This window comes from Lepisosteus platostomus, chromosome 23 (genome assembly GCF_059453375.1).
Source record: "Lepisosteus platostomus isolate fLepPlt1 chromosome 23, fLepPlt1.hap1, whole genome shotgun sequence".
Lineage (NCBI taxonomy): Eukaryota > Metazoa > Chordata > Actinopteri > Semionotiformes > Lepisosteidae > Lepisosteus > Lepisosteus platostomus.
Genome location: NC_142633.1, coordinates 17,989,051 through 18,013,717, shown reverse-complemented (window position 1 = coordinate 18,013,717; position 24,667 = coordinate 17,989,051). Strand labels below are relative to the sequence as shown.

Genomic DNA, 24,667 nt, shown 5'->3' with positions numbered 1-24,667 from the left:
GGGACACAACGTTCAGGACATTTTGCCCCATTAATTTAGAATCACACCATGTCATCCTCCAAAACTTCTGTTTGCTGCCCAGTTGCTTCTCCAGTCATTAAAAACAGGCCCTTCCCACAGCGGGCAGGCTGTGAGTGTGTGGGGCCGCGTCAGCCAGCACACACGGGCAGGGGGAAGAGTCCAGTCGAAGCTAAGACCTCTCTGGATGTGCCCGTTTCACTGCTGCTCACCAAGCTCTGGGCTTTAGTGTCTAATTGAACAGCTTTCGTCAGCACACTATATACACTGAACTATATCATGTTAAACACTTCTGAATGCCGTTTGTTTTGCTGCAGTTTTTATTACTTTACTTTGTTGCGTTGCATTTTGTTAGACAGCGCTGTTATGTTGTGAGGTACCACACACCGCGTTGCAATACACACTGCAGCGTGCTGTTGTTATTATTTCCTCCAGACGCGCTCCCGCGAGTCCAAGCTTCTGCGTCACTGCGCTAGCGCACCCGTGAGCATGCGCAGTCAGCGGCTTTCCACCCGGCCACTATCAATCGATCAGAGAGCAGAAGATGGCGGCGGATCGAGTCTGAGGAGAGAGATCGATCACAGAACCACTCGATCGACCGGGACGAACGTATCGTCGAAAAATCGTCACACGGCTGCTCCTGAGCTCCTGGGGAAGACGGGGGTCCCCGAGACGGGACTCTAACAGGTATATCTGAGTCTGTGTCAAGGGTAATGGCGGGCGGAGGACGTGGCTTGAAGGACGTAGCGACACCGACAGGCCGCCCCTCGACACCCGCCATCTTGTCTGCCGCCGCAGCGGCAAGGCAGTGTGAGTTAATCCCGGATAGAGAGGAGCAGGGATAGAGGAGGCATAATCAATCCTGCATCGTCAACCAAATACCGAAAAGCCCGTGAGTTGTGGCTCTCCTCGGACACCCGCACAGACCGTTTCCCCCCGCGGGTGTCTGAGCGGAAAGCCTGCGCTGCGGGCGTGTGCATCAGTGGCTGGCTGCAGGTCCCCGCCGGGCTCCGGCCGCCGGCTCGGACGGTGTCCCCAGGCCAGGGCGGGCCGGCGGCCCGGTCAGCAGCCTCAAACACATCAACAACACCCGCTCAAACAAAGGTTATTGCGCAGGACGCCATGGAATTAAGACTCCAAAAAAATATTGGAAGTCACATAAAAAACAAGACCAGATATTTCCTTTTATTTATATATCTGCTGATATGTTAATATGTGCTGACTGTTAGCGTGACCATACACGCGTCAGTCCACGCGTGATGAGAGGAACTTTGCCGATCTGAGCGTCATGTTTACAGAGGTTTGTCCACCATTACAGTGGGGTGGAGCAGGTAAAGGTTTATCTCATGCTGCCAGAAAGAGATGAAGATCCCCAGCCGAAACATCGTGCCTCTTTTCTGTTCCTTTCAGCAGGAATAAACCTTTACCTGCTCCTTGGAGGCCTGCGCATGCTGACACAGCTGCCCACTCGGACCGCCTCATCGCACTCAGATGTTGTCCCCGTCTGCCCTGCCCATAGCGTGCGCTCCAGTTGGAGAGACGATGGACTTCCCCTGGCACAGCGGCAAGGTGCTGGAGCAGTTTAACCAGCAGAGGCAGCTGGGCCTGCTGTGTGACTGCACCTTCGTGGTGGACGGAGTGGACTTCAAGGCCCACAAGGCTCTGCTGGCGGCCTGCAGCGTCTACTTCCGCATGCTGTTCCTGGACCAGAAGGACGTGGTTCACTTGGACATCAGCAATGCAGCAGGTCTGAGTTTCCAGAGGCCTCTCCCAGTTTCGACAGTTTCAGCTGGGATCAGTCAGACTGCGCAGTCCCAGTGTGGGAGACCCAGTGCCGTCCTCCGCTGCGCAGTCCCAGTGTGGGAGACGCAATGCTGTCCTCCTCTGCGCAGTCGCAGTGTGAGAGATGCAGTGCTGTCCTCCTTTGCACAGTTCCAGTGTGGGAGACCCAGTGCCGTCCTCGTCTGCGCAGTTGCAGTGTGGGAGATGCAGTGCCGTCCTCGTCTGCGCAGTTGCAGTGTGGGAGACGCAGTGCCGTCCTTGTCTGCGCAGTCCCAGTGTGGGAGACGCAGTGCCGTCCTTGTCTGCACAGTCCCAGTGTGGGAGACGCAGTGCCGGCATTGGTTATGTGGGTAATCACACTCCGACTATGTGCTTATGGTCTTGTCCTCTTCCCTGCAGGCCTGGGCCAAGTGCTGGAATTCATGTACACAGCCAAGCTGAACCTGACCCCTCAGAACGTAGACGATGTTCTCGCAGTTGCTGGGTTCTTGCAGATGCAGGAGATCGTCAGCGCCTGCACTGCTTATAAAACCCTGACTGCTTCCGTGCCGACTTCTGGAGAGGGATCCTTCACTGTCGGTATGTACTGGTGCCGGGAGCTAGTCACCCCCAGACCTTTGTCAAGTGCCCCAAGAACACATACTGCTGTCTCAGGTGTCCATTAACCCCCATCTGCATTTAAGGTCTTGGAGCAGCTCTGTGAGAACTGCCCACAACAATCACAACAGTGATGTTTGGACTATTCTAATTTATATTCTGTTTCTTCATCAAGCTCATGCTTTTATCCACTGTGCTGTAGTAGTTAATCATGCAGAATAGGGGCAGGAGCTGCTCTCCAAGAGGAGTGATGTGGCTCTCGAGTCAGGCGCTCAGGCTCGACTCTCGGATCCTCCTGCCGGTTGAGCGGGGCAGCGGGGTGCAGACCCCCGAGCGGCCGTGCTCCGGCAATCACCGCGCCACAGTGTCTGATCCGCCTGGCCCTCCGCAGATCCTGGGAAGACGGAGGGGCTGCAGGGACAGGAGAGCGCGCCAGCGGCGGGGATCAGTGAGGACAGTGCGCAGCCGAGCGAGGGGCAGGGTGGCGTGGAGGCTGAGGCGGGCGCGGGGGGGACCCCAGACTCTTCTCCACCCCTGGAGCCCGCAGACACACCGCCCGCAGAGCAGCCAGGAGGTGGGCTGGAGTCGCCCCCAGCCCCGGACCCCCCGGAGCACCCGGCTGATCTGCCAGCAGAGGCAGAGCCACAGGGAGCTGCCCAGCCTGTGCCGGACACTGCGCCACCGGCCCTGACCGCCGGCCCGCCGACGGCAGACACTGCCGAGCCCGAGGCCCCTGCAGCGCCAGCGGAGCAGAGCCAGGGGCTGGAGGTGGAGGAGGAGGCTGAGGCTGAGGCTGGAGACGTGGGGTTTCAGGATGACCCTTCTGACGCTGATTACAAGCCAGGTCTGTATTTCTGCTGATCAGCCCTTCCCTGTGACTCATCTGCCAGCAGCCAGATTACTGAGGTGTCAGTCTGTAAATCGGCAGGAGTGTCTCTCTTTGCATTTTTTGCTGATAATTAGCCTTTCGAAACAGGAATGATTTCATACTCTGTTGTTTTTTTTGGCATCTAGCAGTTAGGTGAAAGAACAGGTTTATTTTACATAGCGTAGCTGGGTGGTGCCTAATATGTAATTGTATTTATTCCCTTGTTGTAGTTATCCAGCTATGTAAGAGTAACTTTGCTTTCAGAAGTGCCAATCAACTCCACCAGGGGGCAGCAAACCTACATGAGGACTCGGCACAAGAGAGCTGCCAGGAGGGCCGGCCAGGCCAGGATAGACGCAGCAGGTAATAATAATAATAATAATAATAATAATAATTGCTTACACTTATGTAGCACTTTTCTGGACACTCCACTCAAAGCGCTTTACAGGTAATGGGGATCCCCTCCACCACCACCAGTGTGCAGCCCCACCTGGATGATGTGACAGCAGCCATATGCGCCAGAACGCTCCCCACACATCAGCTCTCAGTGGGGAGGGGAGCAGAGTAATGTAGCCAATTCATAGAGGGGGATTATTAGGAGGCCATGATTGGTAAGGGCCAATTGAAAATTTGGCCAGGACGCCGGGGTTACACCCCTACTCTTTTCGACAAGCACCCTGGGATTTTTTAATGACCACAGAGAGTCAGGACCTCGGTTTTACGTCTCATCCGAAGGACGGCGCCTGTTTATAGTATAGTGTCCCCGTCACTATACTGGGGCATTAGGACCCACATGGACCACAGGGTGAGCGCCCCCTGCTGGCCCCACTAACACCTCTTCCAGCAGCAACCTTAGTTTTTCCCAGGAGGTCTCCCATCCAGGTACTGGCCAGGCTCACACCTGCTGAGCTCCAGTGAGCTGCCAGTGAGTTGCAGGGTGATATGGCTGCTGGGTTTAGGTAAGAGCAACAGGCCAGGCGCCAGCCAGCAGTGAATGATGCACACCTCCTGAGAATTAAAGCAGCAGGGGGCTTTTCTGCACTCGTTTCATTCAGGTCCTTAACTCTTGCAAGAGTGCCTTGACGCAAGCTGCTGCCCGCGTCAGTACCTGTGCTGAATGCTGTATCATCACCATCCACGTCTCGTGGTCGTCAGTGCTCAGGGAGTATGGCTGCCCTATGTTGGGTGCGCAGGAGGTCGTGTGCTGCCAGTCCAGCACGTCTCAAAAAGCTGTGTGAGGATTTACATTGTCGAGTCACAGAGCTGGAATATCCCTGTCTGTGTGCAGCAGAGCCAGAATCGGGAGACAGGGCGCAGCTGAAGGAGGAAGAGGAGGAGGTGGGGGAGGAGGAGGTGGGGGAGGAGGAGGAGGAGGACGAGGAGGAGGAGGAGGACGAGGACGAGGACACTGGGGAGATGGAGGGCGCAGAGGAAGATGGGGGCCAGGCGGAGGACAGCGGCTCGGATGGCAGGCAGCCGCGCGCCGGCACCTTCGGCGACCGCAGCGAATCCCGCGCCTACGGCTCTGTCACACACAAGTGCGAGGTGAGGAGGTGCTCTATTGCAGCCGCGTCGTCGGGCGCTGGGGCCTCGCTGAGTGTCTGTCTCTCACTGTGTGCTCCGGCCCAGGACTGCGGGAAGAAGTTCACCCACACGGGGAATTTCAAGAGACACATCCGCATCCACACCGGGGAGAAGCCCTTCTCCTGCCGCGACTGCCACAAGGCCTTCTCCGATCCCGCCGCCTGCAAGGCCCACGAGAAGACGCACAGGTACCGCGCCGCTCGCGCTCTCCCTCCCCAGCCCGGCCCCTCGCAGGGCAGCAGAGGAGGCTCCTTGGCGCACTAACTTGTGGGAGCGGAAGGATCACGGGGTCTGCCCGGCTGCTGCTTGAAGGGAGTCAGGGTACCGGCTTCAACTACGTGGCTGGGCTGCCTGTTCCAGACTCCTGCCACCCTTTGTGTAAAAAAGTGCCTTCTGTTCTCAGTTTAACATGCGCTTCTCTGTAGTTTCCTCTGTATATATTCTCTGGAATATATAAGTGTACATCCTACAGTCCTTTTTAGAAGTGGATTTTCCCATCTTATATCTGTAGTTTCTCACTTTGGGCTGCATGAATTGCCTAATTGAGTGTTTGCCCAGTTCCGATTTCTGTCCAAATCCTTTAGAATTCCCTCTGCAGTTTCTCCACTGAGTGTGGTAACCCTGCTGTGTTGCTCCTCTGCCCCTCGGGCTGCTGTGCACTGCATCCTCTTAGATCTCGTTTTGCTTTTGTGAAAGTTGTTTTGAGCCGTTTTCAGCCAAGCTGTTTGGGTACCAGACATTAGTGTATATGTGCTTGTGCTCGTCTGTCTTTTGACACTTGTGCGCCATCTCCATGTGCTTGTCTGTCCTTGTGTGTCTGTCTGTCGGTCTGTCCTCATGTGAGTCTGTCGGTCTGTCCTCATGTGAGTCTGCTCATCTGTGTGCTGCAGCCCAGTGAAGCCCTACAGCTGCTCGGCCTGTGGGAAGAGCTACCGACTGGTCAGCCTGCTGAACCTGCACCGCAAGCGGCACACGGGGGAGGCGCGCTACAGCTGCGAGGAGTGCGGCAAGCTGTTCACCACCTCCGGCAACCTCAAGCGCCACCAGCTGGTGCACAGCGGCGAGAAGCCCTACCACTGCGACTACTGCGAGCGCGCCTTCTCCGACCCCACCGCCAAGATGCGCCACCTGGAGACGCACGACACCGACAAGGGCCACAAGTGCCCGCACTGCGACAAGCGCTTCAACCAGGTGAGAGCGGAGCTCACCTCTCAGTCCTGGGAGCGGTGAGGGACAGGACAGGGCAGCCCCAGGTCAGAGGTCAGTCCTGGGAGCGGTGAGGGACAGGACAGGGCAGCCCCAGGTCAGAGGTCAGTCCTGGGAGCGGTGAGGGACAGGACAGGGCAGCCCCAGGTCAGAGGTCAGTCCTGGGAGCGGTGAGGGACAGGACAGGGCAGCCCCAGGTCAGAGGTCAGTCCTGGGAGCGGTGAGGGACAGGACATGCCCAGGTCAGAGGTCAGTCCTGGGAGCGGTGAGGGACAGGACATGCCCAGGTCAGAGGTCAGTCCTGGGAGCGGTGAGGGACAGGACATGCCCAGGTCAGAGATCAGTCCTGGGAGCGGTGAAGGTTGGGACAGGTCAGGACAGCCCCAGGTCAGAGGTCAGACCTTCAGTCAGCGATCCTCCTGACTCTCGGCTGTGTCTGTATCCCAGGTGGGGAACTTGAAGGCTCACATGAAGATCCACATCACCGACGGGCCTCTGAAGTGCAAGGAGTGTGGGAAGCAGTTCACCACCTCGGGTACGAGACCAGGCACTCACTGTGCCCCATGAGGGCAGCCCTGTCCACCCCCACACACGCCGGACAGCCCTGTCCACCCCCCACACACGCCGGACAGCCCTGTCCACCCCCACACACGCCGGACAGCCCTGTCCACTCTTCCACACACACTGGACAGCCCTGTCCACCCCCCACACACGCCGGACAGCCCTGTCCACCCCCACACACGCCGGACAGCCCTGTCCACCCCCCACACACGCCGGACAGCCCTGTCCACCTCCCACACACACCAGACAGCCCTGTCCACTCTCCCCACACATGCCGGACAGCCCTGTCCACTCTTCAATACACGCCGGACAGCCCTGTCCACCCCCCACACACGCCGGACAGCCCTGTCCACTCCCCACACACGCCGGACAGCCCTGTCCACTCCCCACACACGCCGGACAGCCCTGTCCACCCCCCACACACGCCGGACAGCCCTGTCCACCCCCACACACGCCGGACAGCCCTGTCCACTCTCCCCACACACGCCGGACAGCCCTGTCCACCCCCACACACGCCGGACAGCCCTGTCCACTCTCCCCACACACGCCGGACAGCCCTGTCCACTCTCCCCACACACGCCGGACAGCCCTGTCCACCCCCACACACACCGGACAGCCCTGTCCACCCCCCACACACGCCGGACAGCCCTGTCCACTCTCCCCACACACGCCGGACAGCCCTGTCCACCCCCCACACACGCCGGACAGCCCTGTCCACCCCCCACACACGCCGGACAGCCCTGGGTAGCTGTGTCCACTGCTGGAGCAGTACGGAAGCTGCAGGACGGCCATGTGAAAGCTGACCAGAATGGTGCTTCAGCAGTTGATCACCGTGTGACTGACCAGGACGTTTGCAGATGAATGTGCTGCAGTGACCGAGCCGGACCCTCTTGTTTCCAGGCAACCTGAAGAGACACCTGCGCGTGCACAGCGGCGAGAAGCCTTACGTGTGCATGCACTGCGAGCGCGCCTTCGCCGACCCCGGAGCCCTGCAGCGCCACGTCCGCATCCACACCGGTAGTGACCCCGCAACCCCACGTACCCCGTGCACCCCGTCACATAGCGCAGGGCTGGCAGCGGGGCTTCATGCCACCCCTGAGCTCAGCTGCCCTACTCTCCAGCTGTAAAAAAAATGGTTGCATGGCGTCTGAAAAGTTTCGGGTGTGAAACTGCAGCTGACTGGATGCAGCAGTATCAGAGTGTGTCCTGAAGGGGGCGCTGTTGTGGTTTCAGGGGAGAAGCCGTGTCTGTGCATGATCTGTGGGAAGGGCTTCACGCAGGCGAGCTCGCTCATCGCGCACGTGCGCCAGCACACTGGGGAGAAGCCGTACGTCTGCGACCGCTGTGGCAAGAGGTGAGGCCGGGGCTCCCCGGGGCGCGGCAGGGACACGATCTGGGGGTCCGAGCTGATGTTCACTGACCACCTCCCCGCCCCCAGGTTCGTCCAGTCCAGCCAGCTGGCCAACCACATCCGCCACCACGACAACATCCGGCCACACAAGTGCCACGTCTGCGACAAGGCCTTCGTGAACGTGGGCGACCTGTCCAAGCACGTGATCATCCACACAGGTCAGTGTGGCCTTCCCTGAGCAGCTGTGTGCACCTGTGTGCACCTGTGTGCTTCTGTTTCCATCTGTGTATATCTGTGTGCAACTGGGACAGAATCGCCACCCTGTGCCATGTGTCTGTGCTCATGGGGAAGTAACCCCTCCGCCTCCCCTCCAGGTGAGAAGCCCTTCCTGTGTGACAAGTGTGGCCGGGGCTTCAACCGCGTGGACAACCTGCGCTCCCACGTCAAGACCGTGCACCAGGGCAAGGCCGGCATGAGGAAGCTGGTGCCCGGGAATCCTGCACAGGAGCTGGACGACAGCGAGGTCAACATCGTCACCGTGACGACTGACGAGATTGTGACCCTGGCGACGGAGGCGCTGGCCGCAAGCGCGGTGGCACAGCTCACAGGTAGCGCCGATGGCCAGGCTGGCTTCCTGCTCCTCTCGTGACAGGACACTGGGCTGCAGCTCCAGCGAGTTTCCTCCCCCAGTAGGATTGGAAACTGTTCTGATTCTGGCAGGAGTGGGAATTCTAAATTGTGGGAATTGTTATTTTAGAGAAAAATGTTTGTCTAGTCCCAGAATATATGTGTAGTAGAATGTGCATCTTTGTCTCTTGTTTCTCCCTGCTGCCAGTGGGAGTATAGGCAGACCTGACTGCCTAGAGAGGACAGTCTATGGTCACTGAGCCCGTCCTCTCTGGATAGCCTGGTCAGCTTGTGGCCAGGCTGTGGTCACTGATCCTGTACTTTGTCAGGGCCTGTTTCTCTTTACTGTCGTTAACCTGATTAGATACAGAGTCCTGTAGTGTAGCCGTTCTGTCCTGAGACTGGCTCTGGCGTTGGTGAGCTTCAGGGCCAGCTGGCTGAGGGGGCTCTTCTCTGGGCTCAGCAGGGCCTTGTTGTGGTAGGAGTCCTGGTGACTGCTACTGTGGCCAGTATGGCACTGCTGCGTTCTGCCTGTGGGACAGGGGCTGTGAGTCTCACAGGCCTGTCCTGTCTGCCCTGCAGTGGTGCCTGTGGCTGCCTCGGTGTCGGCGGACGAGACGGAGGCACTGAAAGCTGAGATAACCAAGGCGGTGGAGAAGGTGCAGGAGGCAGGTAAGAGCCTCGCACACGTCACCCTGGGTCTTCAGCTCCGACAGAGGACGGTGTCCAAACCTCTACAGCTCCAGCTGTTCCTAGTGGTCTGGGTCTTAGCAACCAGGACCCCTGTTCCCAGTGACCTGCATGGTGCAGAGGGTAGATTACCCTCTACTGTGTGCGGAGGTTTCCTCACCCAACCTCTCTGGACACTGTGTTGGTCCAGTGTGTGCGTGTGTGAGAGAGGGGTGAGGAGTGGACTGTCCAGTGTGTGTGAGAGAGAGGGGTGGGGAGTGGACTGTCCAGTGTGTGTGAGAGAGAGCTGTGGGGAGTGGACTGTCCAGTGTGTGTGAGAGAGAGCTGTGGGGAGTGGACTGTCCAGTGTGTGTGAGAGAGAGGGGTGGGGAGTGGACTGTCCAGTGTGTGTGAGAGAGAGGGGTGGGGAGTGGACTGTCCAGTGTGTGAGAGGGGTGGGGAGTGGACTGTCCAGTGTGTGTGAGAGAGAGCTGTGGGGAGTGGACTGTCCAGTGTGTGTGAGAGAGAGGGGTGGGGAGTGGACTGTCCAGTGTGTGAGAGAGAGAGGGGTGGGGAGTGGACTGTCCAGTCTGCGAGAGGGGTGGGGAGTGGACTGTCCGTACAGAGCCATGGACAGAGACCCCGGCTGGTTACCGCCGCTCGCCGCATTTGACCTGTGCTGTAGCTCTGACGCCGTGTCCCCCGACAGACCCCCACACGCAGATCCTGTACGCCTGCGACTCCTGCGGGGAGAAGTTCCTGGACGCCGCCTCGCTGGCGCAGCACGTGCGCATCCACACGGCGCAGGCGCTCGTCATGTTCCAGGCCGACTCCGACTTCTACCAGCAGTACGGCGGCGCGGCCGCCTGGCACACGGCCGAGCAGGTGCTGCAGGGCGGGGAGCTGCTGTTCCGCGCGCGGGAGGGCGACCCCGAGCCGGAGCCGGAGCCGGACCCGGAGCAGCCCGCCGAGCCCGAGCCCGAGCCGGCGGAGATGGAGTGCAGCAGCCAGGCGGAGTAGAGGAGTCTCTCGCGACGTCTCCCTCCAGCGCCTGCCCTGTAGCTGTAGTGATCCTGCAAACTGTAAACTTTCACTCCTGGAACCAGGTTCGAGTGAATCGGCTCCCCCCGTTCCTTTCTGTTCTTCAATAAAGATTTTAACTAAATGCACTGAGAAACCTGTTTCCTCTCCTGATTGGCCGGGATGTGGGGGCTGGTGTGTGTGAGACGCAGGCCTTCTATGAGCTGTTAAAACTTTGTATTACGGTTCAGTTCACATGCCAATTAACTGTGATCCCTGGGTCAATTGTGTGTGACTACAGTTGCAAATCAAAGACTTTTGTTTCCTCTACTGATAAGTCTTGAGTCTTTATTTTACAAAAACGGTTTCAAGGAACAATGCAGCACCCCAGGAAGATATTAACTGTTCCAGCAGGTGGAAGTTTCACGGCCAGTGAGATCACAGCATGTGGGGTCCCCCTTGTCTAGAGTAGATAATGGTGCCTGTTTGAAAAGACGGGTCCAACCAGGCTGAACATGACCAAATACTCCTTGCTAGCCAGCAGAAGGCGCGCTTCTCACACAGTGACACTGCTGTGCAGTGGGCACTGGACTGGTCGGTACTGACCCATGACCTCTACTAAACTTCAGGTGATCTCTGCAGCTGCCCTAGAGGTTGTGTGACATTTGCTGCAATACAAACTACAGGTCATTGGCCCTCTACAGCACCTTCACTCAGAGGAAGAGCTGTTGGCAGCATGGGAAAGACAGGGGCCTGCTGTCACTCACCAGCAGGGGGCAGCCCAACTCACCACACAGGAAAGAAGACGGCACAGCTGACACGGGTTAAGATTCGTTAATGTTTTTTTGGTCTTTTCTTTTTATTTCTGTGTATCAAAATTATAAGTGCCTTCAACATTACCATGAAAGAACTGGGAGCCTGGGAGTTTTACAAATATTTACACCACAAAAACTTGATAATATGATTTGACTTTTTTTCTGTTTCTCTCACTTTCTCATTTTTTCATTTTTGTACTTTTTTTTTTTACAAGTCAATGATCCTGAAAAAAAATAAAAAAACACAGAAGTCGAGGGTTCTATGTACAACATGGAGTCTGGAAGGACGAGGAGGAGGGGGGGGACATGAGAAGTCTCGGGGATCCGGGTGAAACAGGCGGGAGCCGCCCCTGCGCCCCACTCCCCGCCAGGGTGGGGAGAGAACAAACAGCAAACGAGATCCAGGGACGCGAAGAAGTTTCCATAAATTAAGGAGACTCACAGAAGGACATCCGGACGAGCGGGGGACTGTGGGAAGGAAGCCGGGCCGGGCCGGACCAGACCGGCCCGCCGAGGAGAGAGGAGAGCAGTCAGGCAACGTGAGGAACGAAGAGCACTTACGAATGAACGGAGATAAAAAGTCAAGTATGAAAATAAGATTCTCGGTTTTTTGTTGGTTTTGTTTTTCTCTGAAAACATGTTTGGCACAGATTTAAAAAAAATGGGTGTTGGTGGTGGTGGGTCAATTTCACGGATTTTCATGTCTTTTTTTTCCAACGCTCTGGAGTCCTTTAATTATTTTTGAGTCTTTTAAATATTTATATATTTACAGAGGTCTGCATGTCCCTCACATCTTATCCCCAAGAAAAGGAGTATCCGGAAAGAGGGAATGAACTGTAAACTGTACATCTCCAGCACGGATCGTCCGTTCCTGCCCTGCGCCTCCCGGGAGCAGGAATCCGGAATCCGTCTTCCCTGCGGCAGCGGGCGACCCCACTGTCTCCCAGCCCTGCGTGTTTCCTCTCCCTGTGGCACAACAGCAACGCGGGTTTTCCATCACATGTAAAAGGTCCGTGATTTAACATAGTGCAACCATTGATCCACTCCTTAAAAAACATCCAAATTAAAAATAAAGACAGGAGAAATGTCCGTGTATCCCTCCCTCTCCCCGACAGCCTCGCCTCTGGGGGCGCAGGGGCCGAGGGCTTCCCGGGGGGCTCCGCGCTCACACGGACGCGATGACGATCATGAGGTGAGGAGAGATGCTGGAGACGTGGGCCAGCAGGTCGGGCGCCAGGCGCGAGAGGTGGCTCTCCGAGAACTCGCAGGGCGGGAAGATCTGCAGCACGTAGGCAGGCTGGAGGGGCGAGAGAGACGGGGGTTAGCTCGGCTGGCCGATCGGGGCGCCCAGGGCTCCGCAAGCAACCTGCGCCTCACCCGGCCAACTTCCCAGCAGATCTCTCACGGCTTAGAGACAGCTAACAGGAGTAAAGAATTCAGATCAGGTTCGTTCGTTTAGGCTCGCTTGCGGAGGTCAGTGAACCCGTTCGGCTCGTACGGACACTGCCCCCCACCGCCCCCCACATGCAGGAAGAGCTCTGACCTGATTGGACCCCGGGTTGGGGACGTTGATGATGCCAGCAGCCTGCTTGGCCTGCAGGTAGGTGATGAATCCGGACTTCAGGGAGGCCGTCTGGTTGACCATGTCCTCCTGGTCACGGCCACAGGGCATGGCCAGCAGGAGGCAGTAGTCGCTCTCCACCTGCAGCAGGAACATGGCGTCAGCCTCAGTCAGGCTCGGCCCACTGCGCGTTCACGACCTAATAAAGTATCTATCTATCTAATGCCCCATTAATCGGATCCTGAACTCAAACCTGATGTATTCTACACGTTCCTGGACCTCGTTGTTAAAAAAGACACACTGGAATGTTTTAAACATTTAAGAACAGTAATATAAACTATAAAACAAGCTGACTAGAATAATTACTACTGCAGGGAAGGTGACTGGCAAAACAGAGAAACATCTGGGAGACATGTCTGATAGTGCAGGTCACAGGATGGCAAAAAGCATAATTTAAGAGGCTCTGCATCCCCTGAATTTCCTAGAGCTGTTTGAGATGTGTGTATAAAAGGTCCACACAAGCACTGATCAGGAGCTGTTGATATTTTATTTGTACTAGTATTTGCTTTCTGATGAGTCTGATTTTATCTGCGAGCGCTTCTTCGTGTCTGATGTCTTGTGCATTTGAACTCGTCTCTCTCATGGGGGGGAACCCAAGAGCCACCCCTGGCGGGCCGGTCTCAGCGAGCAGCAGCGCGCGTCCTGCTCACCGTCATCCTGCGGGCCACGCCCTCCAGCTGCGAGGCCTCCAGGCGCATCCTCTGCACGATGCGCAGCAGCTGCCCGCCCTCGGGCGCCGGCAGGGAGCGGTGCGCCAGCACGTTGTTCCCCGACACGAAGTGCAGCTGCACCGCCGCCGTGTCGTTCTTCAGCGCCAGGTGCCCCTGCCACACGATCGGGTACTTCTGCTCCGCGCCGAGGGGGAGAGAGAGTGGTCAGGGCTCCCGAACGGCAGCGACTCGGCGAGACGGAGTGCCCCCCTCCCCAGCCCACGGGACCCCCCCCTCCTCACCGTGAGCAGCTGCACCATGTCCACGGGCCGGTGGGGGCGCTCCTTGGCCAGCGGCTGCCCCTCGGAGCGGCCGGGCAGGGCGGGCGGGGGTGTGGACAGGAAGGGCTGCTGAGAGCCCTGGGGCGTCTTCTGGCCAGGCGTGGGCGGCAGGTCGTGCTTCATCGAGATGGCCACGGGCGACGGGTAAGAGGGAGACGCAGCCTCTCCCTGCACCCGCGGGAGATGGGAAGGCAGGTCCATGGCGCCCGTGTGCCGCAGGTGCGTGCTCTCGGGGCCCGATGCCGTTTTGGGGTCCCCTCCTGATGTGACCTGGGGAGTTTTGCTCCGCATGGGTTGGCTAGGGTGCCCGTGATCCCCATCCAGGAGGCCCTGCGGAGACAGGAGAAGAGTCAGGTGGGGGGCAGGTGTCAGGTGTAGGTGTGGGGTTTCTGAAGTGCGGAGGGGCCTCACCCTTACCTGCGAGGGCGTCACGCTCCGCGGTGCCAGGTTGATGCCGGGGAACTGGGAGTGGAAGTTGCGGATGTCCCGGTAAACGGAAGGGTATTCGGTGAAAGAGCCCGCGGCGGGGTGCATGAGCTGCACGCCGTGGGGCACCATGACGGGCTGGGACAGCTGGGACAGCCCCGGGGGGTGCACGCCCAGAATCCGGCTCTCGCTGTGTGGGGAGGGGGTGAGCTTCACCTCCACGGGCTTGGAGGTGTCCTTCCCGGGCTGGGGGGTCTTGCTTGCTGGGGGGGTCTTGGCGGAGGACGTGGGCGCGGAGGAAGAGGAGGAGGAGGACGACGAGGAAGCTGCCTCGGGCGTGCGCGACTGCCGCCCCTCGGGGGCTCCGTGCTCCCCGATCTGGTGGTGCATGAGGATGCGCACGTCGCGCGGCATGTTGTAGGGGTCCAGCCGCAGGCCGCTGTAGGGCAGCCGGTGGTCCTGCTGCATGACCATGACCTCCGGCTGCAGCTGGGGGGCCGAGGGGCGGCGGTAGGGCCGCAGGTCCTCCTCGCCGGCCGGGATGGGCTGCAGCACCATGTCCCTGAGCCCGGCCGGCTGCGGCGTGCTGGACCTCTGCTGCTGAAGCCCGGAGCGGGGAGAGGACATCGACTCGGGGCGCATCCCGTACCCCATCCCGGGCAAGGGCGGAGTGTTCATGCGGACCTCCCCCTGCGAGAGGTGGCTCAGCGACACCGTCGAGGTGACGCTGTGGGGGGGCATGATGACCGACTGCTCCGGGTGGTGGACGCTGGACACGTACTGCGGCACCGCCATGCCGGCGCCCAGCACCACCGAGGCCGCGCTGCTGCTGGGCTGGCACACCTTGGGGTACGGGGAGGGCGAGTGGCCGGAGGTGCGGGGGGAGTGGGGCTCCTGCTTGACCCCTCCCAGGTGGGGCAGCGCCCTGTCCGTGGGGGTGCTGGGGCTGGAGCCCACGTGGTTCCCAGCGAGGGACGGGTGGTGAGGGCTGAGCCCAGGGCTGAGGGTGGAGGGCTGGGCCGGCTTCCCCGATTCCACCTTCAGGGACACAGCTTCCGAGCCTGCGCCTTTCTTTCCGGCCTGCTGCATGATGGCCATCTGGCCGTACACCAGGACCTGGGGGCTCCCAGACTGGGACAGCAACTTGACAGCGCTGCCCTGCGACCCCGAGAGGTAGGGCGCGTCGGCCTTGTCCGACCCAGCGCCGGGACTCTCCTGCTTGATGGACGAGATGACGGGCTGGGTGCCGTAGGGCTGCCCAGCCAGCACGCCGGCGGAATGGGGCGCCCCGTACACCGAGGGCGTCTGGGACCCCTTAGGGGTCGGCACCTGGGAGGGAGTGACTGGCTCCTGCTTGATCTGAGACTTGGAGACGGACTGCTGGAACTCGATGTCCACAGCGCTCGCCGGAGGGATCTGGCTGATCTTGGCGCTGATCCGCTGGGGTCCCTCCGTCTTCTGGCCCGAGTAGCTGAGCACCACCACACCCTCAGAGGTGTTGACGCGCAGGCCGGGGCTGGAGCCCGTGCTGAAGGGGGCGCTCTCCACCACTGGCCGCCCCTCCTCCCCCCCGACCAGCCCCGAGGGGCCCATGTGATAGCGGCTGTTGTCGTTCAGACTGGCCCTGAACTTGTGCTTGGGCAGCGACATGCTGGGCGCCCGGGTTCCCAGGGTGATCCTGGGCGCCTCCTCGGAGTCGAAGGCTTGCGGCATGCGGCTGATGACGGAGGTGGCTTTGGAGGAGATGACGGAGTTGACTACTTTCTCGCCGAAGGGCTGCGTCTCGGCTGCCGGGGCCAAGTGAGGAGGGGGCTGCAGAGGGGGCGGCTGGGGCGTCGCCGGCGACGGTTTGTCTTCCGTGGGCGAAGGTTTCGAGGCCTCCAGGGCGGGCTCAGCCTCCACCACCCGGGCACTGCTGAGGGGGTCGCTTATGGAGGTGGTGAGCACAGTGCTGGGCACCACGCCGCCGCCGGCTGCCGACACGTACTTGGGCTCCATGAGGATCTTCCGCAGCGTGCTGGAGCTGGGGTCGATGTCGGACGCTTTGGTGTCTGGGGGCAGAGGGGGGGCAGCTGCAGGGGTCGCCACAGCCACCGCTGCTACTGCTGGGGCTGCTCCTGCCACCTGGGGGGACAGAACCCCAGAGTCCTCGGACCGGCCCAGCCAGTCCGGCACCGCGGCCGCTGGAGAGCTGGGCAGCTTGGCCGGCCGTGACGGCGTCGCGTTCGGCTTGGTGGGCGAGGGGCTGTGGGAGGGAGACGCCAGGGTGGCTGGCTGCTGCAGCTTAAAGGGAGTGGGGCTTTTGTTGCCGGCGTGAAACGCAGACTCCCTGGGCTCGGGCTGCTCCACCGGCGGCTGCTCAGCCTCCTTGGGCGCCTCGACGGCACCGGCGCCCGGCCTGCCCCCCTCCTGCTTGCAGGAAGCAGTGGCGGCCGCTGCTGTGGCGGTCTCCGCCTTGGGCTTCTCCGGTTCCACGGCCTCGGGGAAGGTCTCGGGGGGCTTGGCAGCACTGGGCTCCAGCTCAGGGGCGTGATCTTCCACTGGATCTCCCTTCCTGTTGGTGCTGCCTTTGCGCGCGCGGGGGGTCTTCCTAGCCTTGGTTTTCACCTTGCCTTTCCTGGGAGTCTCCGGCTGCTCCGCTGGAGGGGAGCTCTCCTCCTGGGTGGACGCCTCCCCGGGAGCCGTCTCCATCCTCTTGGTCGCCGGGAGGAGGCTGGTCACGGCCGGCTCTGGGTCCAGGATGTTCTTTATGGCCAGGTGCGTCTCGGGCTCCATGCCCTCGCTGGCCGGAGGCAGCACCAGCTGCTCCGGGGTGGGAATGATGGCAGTGTAGGTCGCGGGAGCAGGGAAGCTATCCGCGTCGGCAGAAATGTCTTCCGCCGTGATGGAGTCGATGGCAGCAGCGAGCTCCGTCTCACTAGCGGGGTTGGCCGGCTTCTCCCCTTCGACCTCCCCTTCAGGCTCCTCTGCCATGGGGGGCAGCTCGGGCGGCTCCGCAGGTGGCTCCTTGTAGGGGGGCAGCAGGGTGGGCTCCTCCGTCAGCTTGGCGATGTTCTCCACTGCCTGCTCCAGCTCCATCTGCCGTGCCAGGAGAGCCGCCGCCGGCGCTGCTGGGGGCTCATGGTCCGACATCACTTCCTCTTTCTCCGGGCTCAGCTCAGGGACTTCCTTCAAATAGCCAGGAGACAGCACCTCCTCTTTGAGGAGTGCAGGCTTGGGCTTCTTGGGGGAGGCCTCAAAGGGCTCCGGCTCGTCCTCGCTGGAACGCAGCACCCCCTTCACGTCGTCCACGCTGAGACGAATCTCCAAGTTCTTCAAGCTCAGGGACTTATCGTCCACCATCGACTTGGCGTTGCGGGTCGCACGCCCCGGTTTGCTTTTCCCACTCTTGTCAGGCAGAGGCCGCTTCTCCGCGGAGGCTGGCTCCCCCTTCTCCAAGCCCTGATTCAGCTTCTTCTCCGCGGCGTCCAGCTCATCCTGCTCCTTGCCCTTCTGCGCTGCCGCCTGCTTGGCTTCGTCCTCCTTGGCTCTGCCGCTGTCCTCCGGAAGCTCCTCCCGGGGGTCTGGCATGGCCGGAGCCTCGCTGGCCGTGCTGTCAGTCTGCGGAGGGGGGTTCTCGAGGGCTTTCTCCGCTTTCCCCCCTTTTCTTCCCTGGGGAGCCCCTGTAGGCGAGGAGCCCTGGCTGGGGTTGCCCTTCTGGGTTCGGGGCGATCGCCACCCTTCTGCGACTTTGCTCGCTTCGCTCCCCTCTTTACTGTTGGGCTCCTCGGTCTCCGGTTTTGCTTGGTCCCCCTTGACCGGCGACACATCCTCCCCCCGCCGGCGGGTTTTGGGCGGCCTCCCCCTGCCCCGCGGAGTGGTAGGAGCCGTCAGAGTGTCCGTCTGTGGCGTCTCCTTGTCCCCACCTCGTTTGCGGGTGAAGCGGGGCGACTCCGTCACCTCCTTCGCCTGGGTCTGGGGGGTCTCATCTTCCTTCAGAGTGGCGTAGACCGAACGCACATTCCTGCGGCGCGTCCGACCCCCGAGCAGGCTGGGCTCGCTGCTCTCCGAGTCCGTGGCGTGACTGGGGGACTTCGCCGACGTCTTTGGGTCCGAGGACGTCCTGGGAGCCTCCCCCCGTGGCGAAGACGCCCGCTTCAGCTTCTCGCGGTCGATGCGCTCGCTCTTCCGAGTGGCGGGTTTCTCTGTGCCGCCGGCCGACGCAGGGAGCGGCTGGGCCACTGTGGGCGGGGCCTTCGCACGCTTGTTCTTGGCCTGTTTCCGAACGGGTGGCACCGGGTCCACTTCCGCATCATTATCGGAGACGAGGGACTTCGGCTCTTGGGGTTCGTCCGCCCTCTGTGGTGCCTCGCTGTCCGGGTGCTCGGCCTCTGGGGGCTGGGCCTCTTCCTCTTTACCTGCCTCAGCCTTTTCTTCTGCCTTCGGGGAAGCAGCACTGGGGAACTCGGGGGCCTCTGGCTCGGGCTCCAGGTTGCTCAACGAGGCCCCTGGCGTTGGGGGCTTGATATCCAGGAATGAGTTGTGGTCTGTACTGAGGACGTTTTCTGCTGGGGCCCGAATTTCTAGGACTTCGTCTTTGGGTTCCACCTTCACTTCTGCTTCCAAGGACACGGGCTCTGGAGGCGCTGGATTCTCGGGGACAGTCGGAGGAGTCTCTGCTGGAAGGGGTGGTGCAATGGCCTTCTCTGGGCTGACCTCCGTCTTCTCATCCTTCATGGGTGGGGGCAGCGGTTCACTTGCTGGGGTTTCGCTTGCTGTCTTCTCCTGCTGCACCACGTCTCGGGGTGGCAGCAGTACTGGGGCAGGGCTTACTGGAGTCACTGGTTTTATCTCTGCCTCTGGAGCAGGCTCTGGAGCCCTGGGCTGCTGCTGTTCCCCCTCCGGCTTCTCTTTGTCCGATGGAGAGAGCCCATCCAGGCTCGCCCTCTCTGCCTCCCGCGGCCTCTGCTCCCTCTCCCTCTCCTTCTGCTGCAGGCGCGTCAGCTCCACGAAGCGGCTGTGAAACAGCACCTGGGGCTCCTGCAGCAAGTCGCCCCCCAGGCCAGGCTGCCCCTCCGAGGAGGGCTGCCTCCCATACAGCCTGCCTGCCACCAGCTCGGGATCCTCCTCCTTCCGCTCCAGGTGCTGCAGGCGCCGGGAGTCCTGCTCGAAAATGGAGCTGTGCAAGAACCGGGAGGCGAACAGCTCCTGCCGCTCCTGCTCCTCCGCCTTCGGCTCCTCCTTCTTGTCATCCAGCTTTCCCTCAGAGTCGGTGCGGATCTTCTTCTTCTTCATGTACCAAGAGGGGATGGGCCGAGGAGCCGACTCGACCTTTTCCTTGTCCTTGCTGTTGCGAAAACTGGCGAACCTGGAGTCCTGGTCCAGAAAGGACCAGTTCTCCTCCCGGGAAGAGGAGAGGGACTTGGCTCTCTCCAGCAGCGCCTTGGTGTCAGGTGTGATCGTCTGGTCCAGCGCAAACGAGTAGAATTTGTTCCTCTCCAGGGAACCGGACAGCTTCAGGTCCGAGAGCCGTTCCTCCCTCTCCCTCAGGAAGTAGGACAGCCTCGAGCCCTCCAAAGAGGTAGAGGGCTTCGGGGAATTCATCTTGTTCTCGCTGTCCTCGTCCGAGTCCGAGGGCACCTCTCCCGGCTCGAGCTCCCGCACCGGCCGCTTGCGGATGCCCTCCCTCTTCACGATGCTGCTGGGAAAGCTGACGTCCAGGCGCAGCGGCTCCAGCTTGACGCGGCCGTCCCAGCGCTGCACCTCCTCCTTGCAGCTCAGAGACGGGGGCTTCAGCTTTGGCAGCTCCAGGTGCGAGGCCCTCCTGCTGGGCTCGAACGGGGTGAACTTGAGCACGTCCAAGTGGGAGAAGACTTTCTCCTCTGCCTTGGGGGATTCTTTGGTTTCTTTCACGGTCACCAGCCTGGGGGAGTCCGCCGAGCCCTCGTCCTCATGGTAAGCGAAATGCCGCAGCCCTGGAGGAGACGTGATGTTCCTCTCGGAGTCCTCGCTCAGCTGTCTAGAGCTCCTATAGTTCCGCTCCCTCTTGGCACTCAACTCGAAGTCAAAAGACTCCAACTTCTTGCGCTTGCTAGGTGGGGAGTCATCTGTGACGTCTTGAGGCGGCTTGTCAAATTCATGCACCAGGCTGCGCCTCTCCAAGTCCTCCAAGTCCGTCCCTCTGGGGCTATCAGGCTTCTCTGCCTTGGTGGTGGTGTCCACCTCCTGCATCTGCTGTCTGAGTCTGCGGCTCTGCTCCATCTGCTTGCGGTAGCTCTGAGAGTGGTCGATGTCGAGAAGCAGACGCTCCTCGGACTCCCCGCTGCACCCCATGGCTTTGTCCTGCCCCAAGCTGCGCTCACAGAGATCCTCCAAGAAGCTCTGCCTCTCCTGTTCCCTCGTCTCCTCATGGTCCAGGCTTGCGTCGTCTGAAAACATCCGCGAAAGGCTGGCCCTGCGCTGGGTCTTCAAGCCTGAGCCGCCGGTCTTACGGCTGGGAAACTCCTGTGGATCTGCACTCTCTTCCGCTGGCTCCCCCAGCCTCGCCTGCAGGTCCAGGCTGAGACCCAATCCGATCCCCACAGAGAGGCTTCCCGACTCGTGCCCGTCCTTGGGGCTGCACACAGTCACCAGCCTCTCCGGTTTGACCTTCCGGTGATCCCTCTTGTGCGTTTCTTTTCGCTGTACCTTCCTCTCGCCGTCCGCGTCTCTCGCCACGCCGCCGCCGCTGTCCGACAGCTTCTTAAGGCCCAGCCTTACATCCTCATCCTCTTGGCTGCTCCTCTTCAGCTGCCTGTCCGCCTTCGCGCTGGCGTCTGCAAAGCGGCGCTTGCGAGCCTCCAGCCTGTCGATGTCCAAGGAGTTGCTGCCCTCTGACCCTGGTTCAGCCTTGAGATGCTTCTTGGGCTTGACCTTACCTTCCTTGTCCACGACCTCCACTTGGCTGACCAGACCTTTCTCCTTCGTCGCTTTGCTCCGCGGCTGCTCTGGCTTGATCGTCTCCCCCTTAGGGAGCTCCAGTCGGGACAGGGGCCCTTTGGGGTCACTAGGGGGTGGAGGAGGCAGCGGCGGTGACCTCACGCTGTCGTTCTCCCCTTTCAGTCTCTGCTTCTCTGGGCCAGGCTGGTCAAGCAGTTTCCCCTCCTTCTCCTTGACCCGGGTGAGCTGCACTACGCAGGGCGGCAGGTCCAGGCGGTTCTTACCAGACCCTTCCTTGTCCTTGGCCGGCGGCTTGCTCTTCCCACGCATCAGCGCGTCAGGGCTGGCATCTCTCTCTGGCTCCGGGTCCGTCTCCGAGGACGGAATGCTGGGAGACGGGGCCTTGATTTTGCGGAACTTCAGCTTCTCTCCCTTCTCCTTCTCCACCTTCTCTTTGCGAGCCGCACGCTTGTCCTTCTCCACGCGCTCCGTCTCGAAGAGCCGCTCCTTGTCCGCCTTGTCGGTCTTCAGGTAGCGATCCGCCCGGGCTTTGTCCAGCTTCTCGTAGCGGGGCGGCGAGAGGGAACTGCAGCTCCCGCTGCGCTCCGAGGAGCGGCTGTAGATGCGCCGCTCGGAGTCGCTGGGCAAGCGCTCGGAGGGGGAGGGAGAGGCGGCGGGGCTGGACGGCCGCCGCGGGTGGCTGGGGCTCTGGCTGCGCTCGATCGTCCGCCTGTTGTGGTCCCTCTCCCTGTCGGTCTCGAAACGCTCCCGCTCCCTCTCGCGCTCCCGCTGCAGGTAGCTGTACTTCCGGATGTCCTGTTCGTAAGGGTCCCTGTAGTCTCTGTACTCCCGCGGGTCGTCGTAGTACCGCGGATCGTAGTAATCCCCCTGGTAAGGGTCCCATTCGGCGTAGAACTCCCGGCTCCGGGCAGGATACTCCCGGCGGGGATCCTCCGTGTACGTGCCTGGAGTTCGGACGTTGTCGTAATAGGCGCGTTCGGCCGAGTACTCGTGATATGGCGGCCGGCGCTCGTCTCTGTGAAGCAGGAAGAGAGAGACGTTTAGCAGCAGGTTCTAACGCGCCTGAAAGGACATCCGTGTCTCAGGGCAATGACAGAATTTAAAAACTGTATTACAACATAATTTATGAAACATTATACCAGTCACTAAGCTACTAAGAAGTTTTCTTTACCAAGAACATCTATCAAAGACCATTTAACTCTCTCATGTTACAAAAAATGTGAATAATAAATCCATTATTTGGCAACTAAAGTATTATTTAGTTGCTAACACTGTTGGCCACAAGTAAAGGAAGATTACAATGCACTGAAACAATGGAAGATATTTTCAATGCAAACATGGATTGAGAAAGAAATTGATTCTGTTTTTCCTTAAGCGGAAGAGTCTGCAACAGCCTGTGAATCATTTCAGCAGACCGCAGACATGTTGTCCGCACGCGTCTGGGAAGACGCATTCACAAACACAGAGACTGGGCTTTCCCAGCCCAGACCCACGCCTCCCTCCCCCTCCCTCCCCAGCGTGCTCCCAAGATTATCCGGAGGAGCAGACAGGGGTCAACGAGAGGTAAGGAGCCGGCACACGGCTTCCTTCCTGCTCGTCCTTCCCGGAAGTGGGCAGTGCATTCCGAGCGGGAGAGCCGCGGAGGGAGGAAGCACTCGGACGGCCGACGGGCTCAGTGCCGCACCCAGGAGTTCACACCAGGAGCAGCCGAGCAGCCGGCGGGTCTGCACCGAGTCAGGCAGAGCCTCGCCCCGCCCTGGGCTCCGGGGACAAGGGAGAAGGAGTATCCGATTCCTCTCGCGCTCAGAGAGAGCTCCCTTTGATTCATTCACTTTCAACTCTAGTTTCCAGCTGTAAGAGGAAGGCTGCAAGGGGCCATAAGACTAATTACATCCAGACACCCACTGCAATGAACTGATCTGGCTCACTGCAGAGTCTCATTACTGTTCACCAAGCGGAAAGGGAGTGAGAGATCGGTCGCACAGGTACCTCCTCTCAGACAGGATTTCATAGAAGTCTCTGATGTCTTGCCCAGATGCCTGCATTGAGCGATAAAAAGCCATCTGACTCTCCTGGTTGGCGAAATCAACCTGCGGGAAGAACCAGTGTGATCAGCATCAGCACAGCACCCTTACACGATACACAGGCCTGACGTCTCGGGGGCACTGTTCCTCAGCGCAGGGACAGCTGGATCAGAGACCGCCCTGCCAGGCTGTTCACATTCAAGACATACCAGGAGCTACATGCGTGTGAAGAGCCGGAGTGGGTAGCCTGGCTCTTGCTGTCATTATGTTCCTGCCTGGTTTGGAAGCCTTAATACAAGCAACAAAAACAGACTGAGCAGAACCAGGATTTAGACTACCTGGATTCAGATGAAATAGAATTAAGTTATTTTATATTTCCATTTTATTTATACACTCCTTTTCACCATACAGTTTGTCAATGGGATCATGTTGTGTATTGTGCTGACTTGCCTACAAAACAAATTTCCCATCTGGGGCAATAAAAGGAAGTAAGCATGTCAGTTAGATGATGGAGATTGATCGTGTTCTTCACAGTCAAAAAGTAAATCTCTGTTTGGACCTGAGCCCACCGATAGAACAAGCAGGAGGAGGTCGGATGTAGGGTTGGCTCGTCCTCCGGTGCCCCCTGTCCCTGCTCACCTTGATCTTGTTGCCCCCGATCTTCCAGCCCTTGGTCTCCTTGACGGCGGCCTGGGCGTACTCGATGTTGTTGTACAGGATCAGCGCCATCCCCTTCAGCCGGTCGAACACCACCTGGGGAGCAGAGGGGGTGAGCGAGCAGCACTGCACAGGGACCCCCACCACGGAGCGCCGCACAACTGCAGGCTGGCAGCAACGCCCGTCCAGGGGGAGCAGCCCAGTGCTCGGTCCCCCCTGGACCCCAGTGCTCTTGGGCCAGACTCCGGCCTGCTGAGGCCCCTCTGACCGGAGCCCTGCATGCGTTACTCTGTGTAGGTTGGGGAACCAGTTCTGCCTGGGTCCCACTGCGCACGGTAGACACACAGTCCAAACCCACAGGCCCCCAGTAGACCAGGACACAAGGCCAGCAGATCCCCCCTGGGCTGCCAGTGCTCAGTTCGGAGAAACTCAAAAACCGAGACGGAGGGGAGACTGGGGCGGCCCAGCCGGGGCGGGGGGGGGCTGGGCGTGGCGTCTCACCTTAACGACGTGGCCGTAGCGGCAGAAGTGGCGCGTGAGGTACTGCTCGGTGATGTTGGAGGCCAGCCCGTCCAGCCACACGCAGGTGGTGGGCATGCTCTTCCCGAAGCCCAGCTGCGGACAAAGGGGAACGCCGTCACACACCAGCAGCAGGGGCGGCACCCAACTGCTCACACACCAGCGCCGCTGCTCAATACTTCCGGCACCACGCAGAAAACCTTCACTCCTGGATTCCCTACAGCCTCAGCAGTGCGGCGTCCCGGCTGACAGTACCTTGAGCCTGTTGTTGCCCAGATACTCCCCGTCCATCTTCTTGATGGCCTTGCAGACGCTGGCGATGTCGCAGTACTGCAGGAAGGCGTATTGGGGGGCCCCATTCACCTTCTTGATGTCAATGTCCTGGTGGGGGGGGGAGGGAGGGAGAGGAGAGC

The 24,667-nt window shown here is 60.1% G+C and overlaps 2 protein-coding genes across 8 annotated transcripts in view; one reads left to right on the top strand and one right to left on the bottom strand.

The window, feature by feature from the left end:
• The first annotated feature begins 542 nt into the window (after window positions 1-542).
• zbtb17 (zinc finger and BTB domain containing 17) lies at window positions 543-10,440 on the top strand. Of its 6 annotated transcripts, none has more exons than XM_088617134.1 (15): window positions 543-705; window positions 1,538-1,765; window positions 2,200-2,379; window positions 2,789-3,241; window positions 3,530-3,628; window positions 4,554-4,810; window positions 4,895-5,037; window positions 5,740-6,040; window positions 6,503-6,590; window positions 7,517-7,633; window positions 7,850-7,970; window positions 8,055-8,185; window positions 8,342-8,575; window positions 9,177-9,266; window positions 9,973-10,440. In XM_088617134.1, exons 2-15 carry the CDS (start codon window positions 1,561-1,563, stop codon window positions 10,281-10,283), a joined length of 2,730 nt encoding a protein of 909 aa, XP_088473260.1. In that variant the 5' UTR covers window positions 543-705; window positions 1,538-1,560; the 3' UTR covers window positions 10,284-10,440. The 6 variants fall into 6 exon arrangements, with proteins under 6 accessions (XP_088473260.1, XP_088473256.1, XP_088473259.1 ...); XM_088617130.1 differs by having other exon boundaries at window positions 544-705; window positions 1,432-1,765; XM_088617133.1 differs by having other exon boundaries at window positions 544-705; window positions 1,429-1,765; window positions 4,557-4,810.
• Window positions 10,441-11,107: 667 nt separating this feature from the next.
• The window catches only part of LOC148642278 (msx2-interacting protein-like), a 33,072-nt gene continuing 19,512 nt past the window's right edge, over window positions 11,108-24,667 (bottom strand). For both annotated transcript variants that reach the window (XM_088617120.1, XM_088617119.1), the window contains exons 7-15: window positions 24,510-24,635; window positions 24,237-24,350; window positions 23,718-23,831; window positions 23,044-23,144; window positions 14,128-22,069; window positions 13,672-14,040; window positions 13,370-13,564; window positions 12,642-12,800; window positions 11,108-12,395 (exon numbers count right to left, since the gene is read on the bottom strand). In XM_088617120.1, the coding sequence (XP_088473246.1) occupies window positions 12,264-12,395; window positions 12,642-12,800; window positions 13,370-13,564; window positions 13,672-14,040; window positions 14,128-22,069; window positions 23,044-23,144; window positions 23,718-23,831; window positions 24,237-24,350; window positions 24,510-24,635 (9,252 nt within the window). In that variant the 3' untranslated portion in view covers window positions 11,108-12,263. The remainder of the gene's footprint in view (window positions 12,396-12,641; window positions 12,801-13,369; window positions 13,565-13,671; window positions 14,041-14,127; window positions 22,070-23,043; window positions 23,145-23,717; window positions 23,832-24,236; window positions 24,351-24,509; window positions 24,636-24,667) is intronic.

Coding starts and splice junctions, on each gene's coding strand:
- zbtb17 (XM_088617130.1), top strand. CDS start 1,510: ATGTTGTCCCCGTCTGCCCTGCCCATAGCGTGCGCTCCAGTTGGAGAG. Junction 8,186..8,341: donor GCACGTGATCATCCACACAG/GTCAGTGTGGCC, acceptor CCTCCCCTCCAG/GTGAGAAGCCCTTCCTGTGT. Junction 8,576..9,176: donor CGCGGTGGCACAGCTCACAG/GTAGCGCCGATG, acceptor TCTGCCCTGCAG/TGGTGCCTGTGGCTGCCTCG.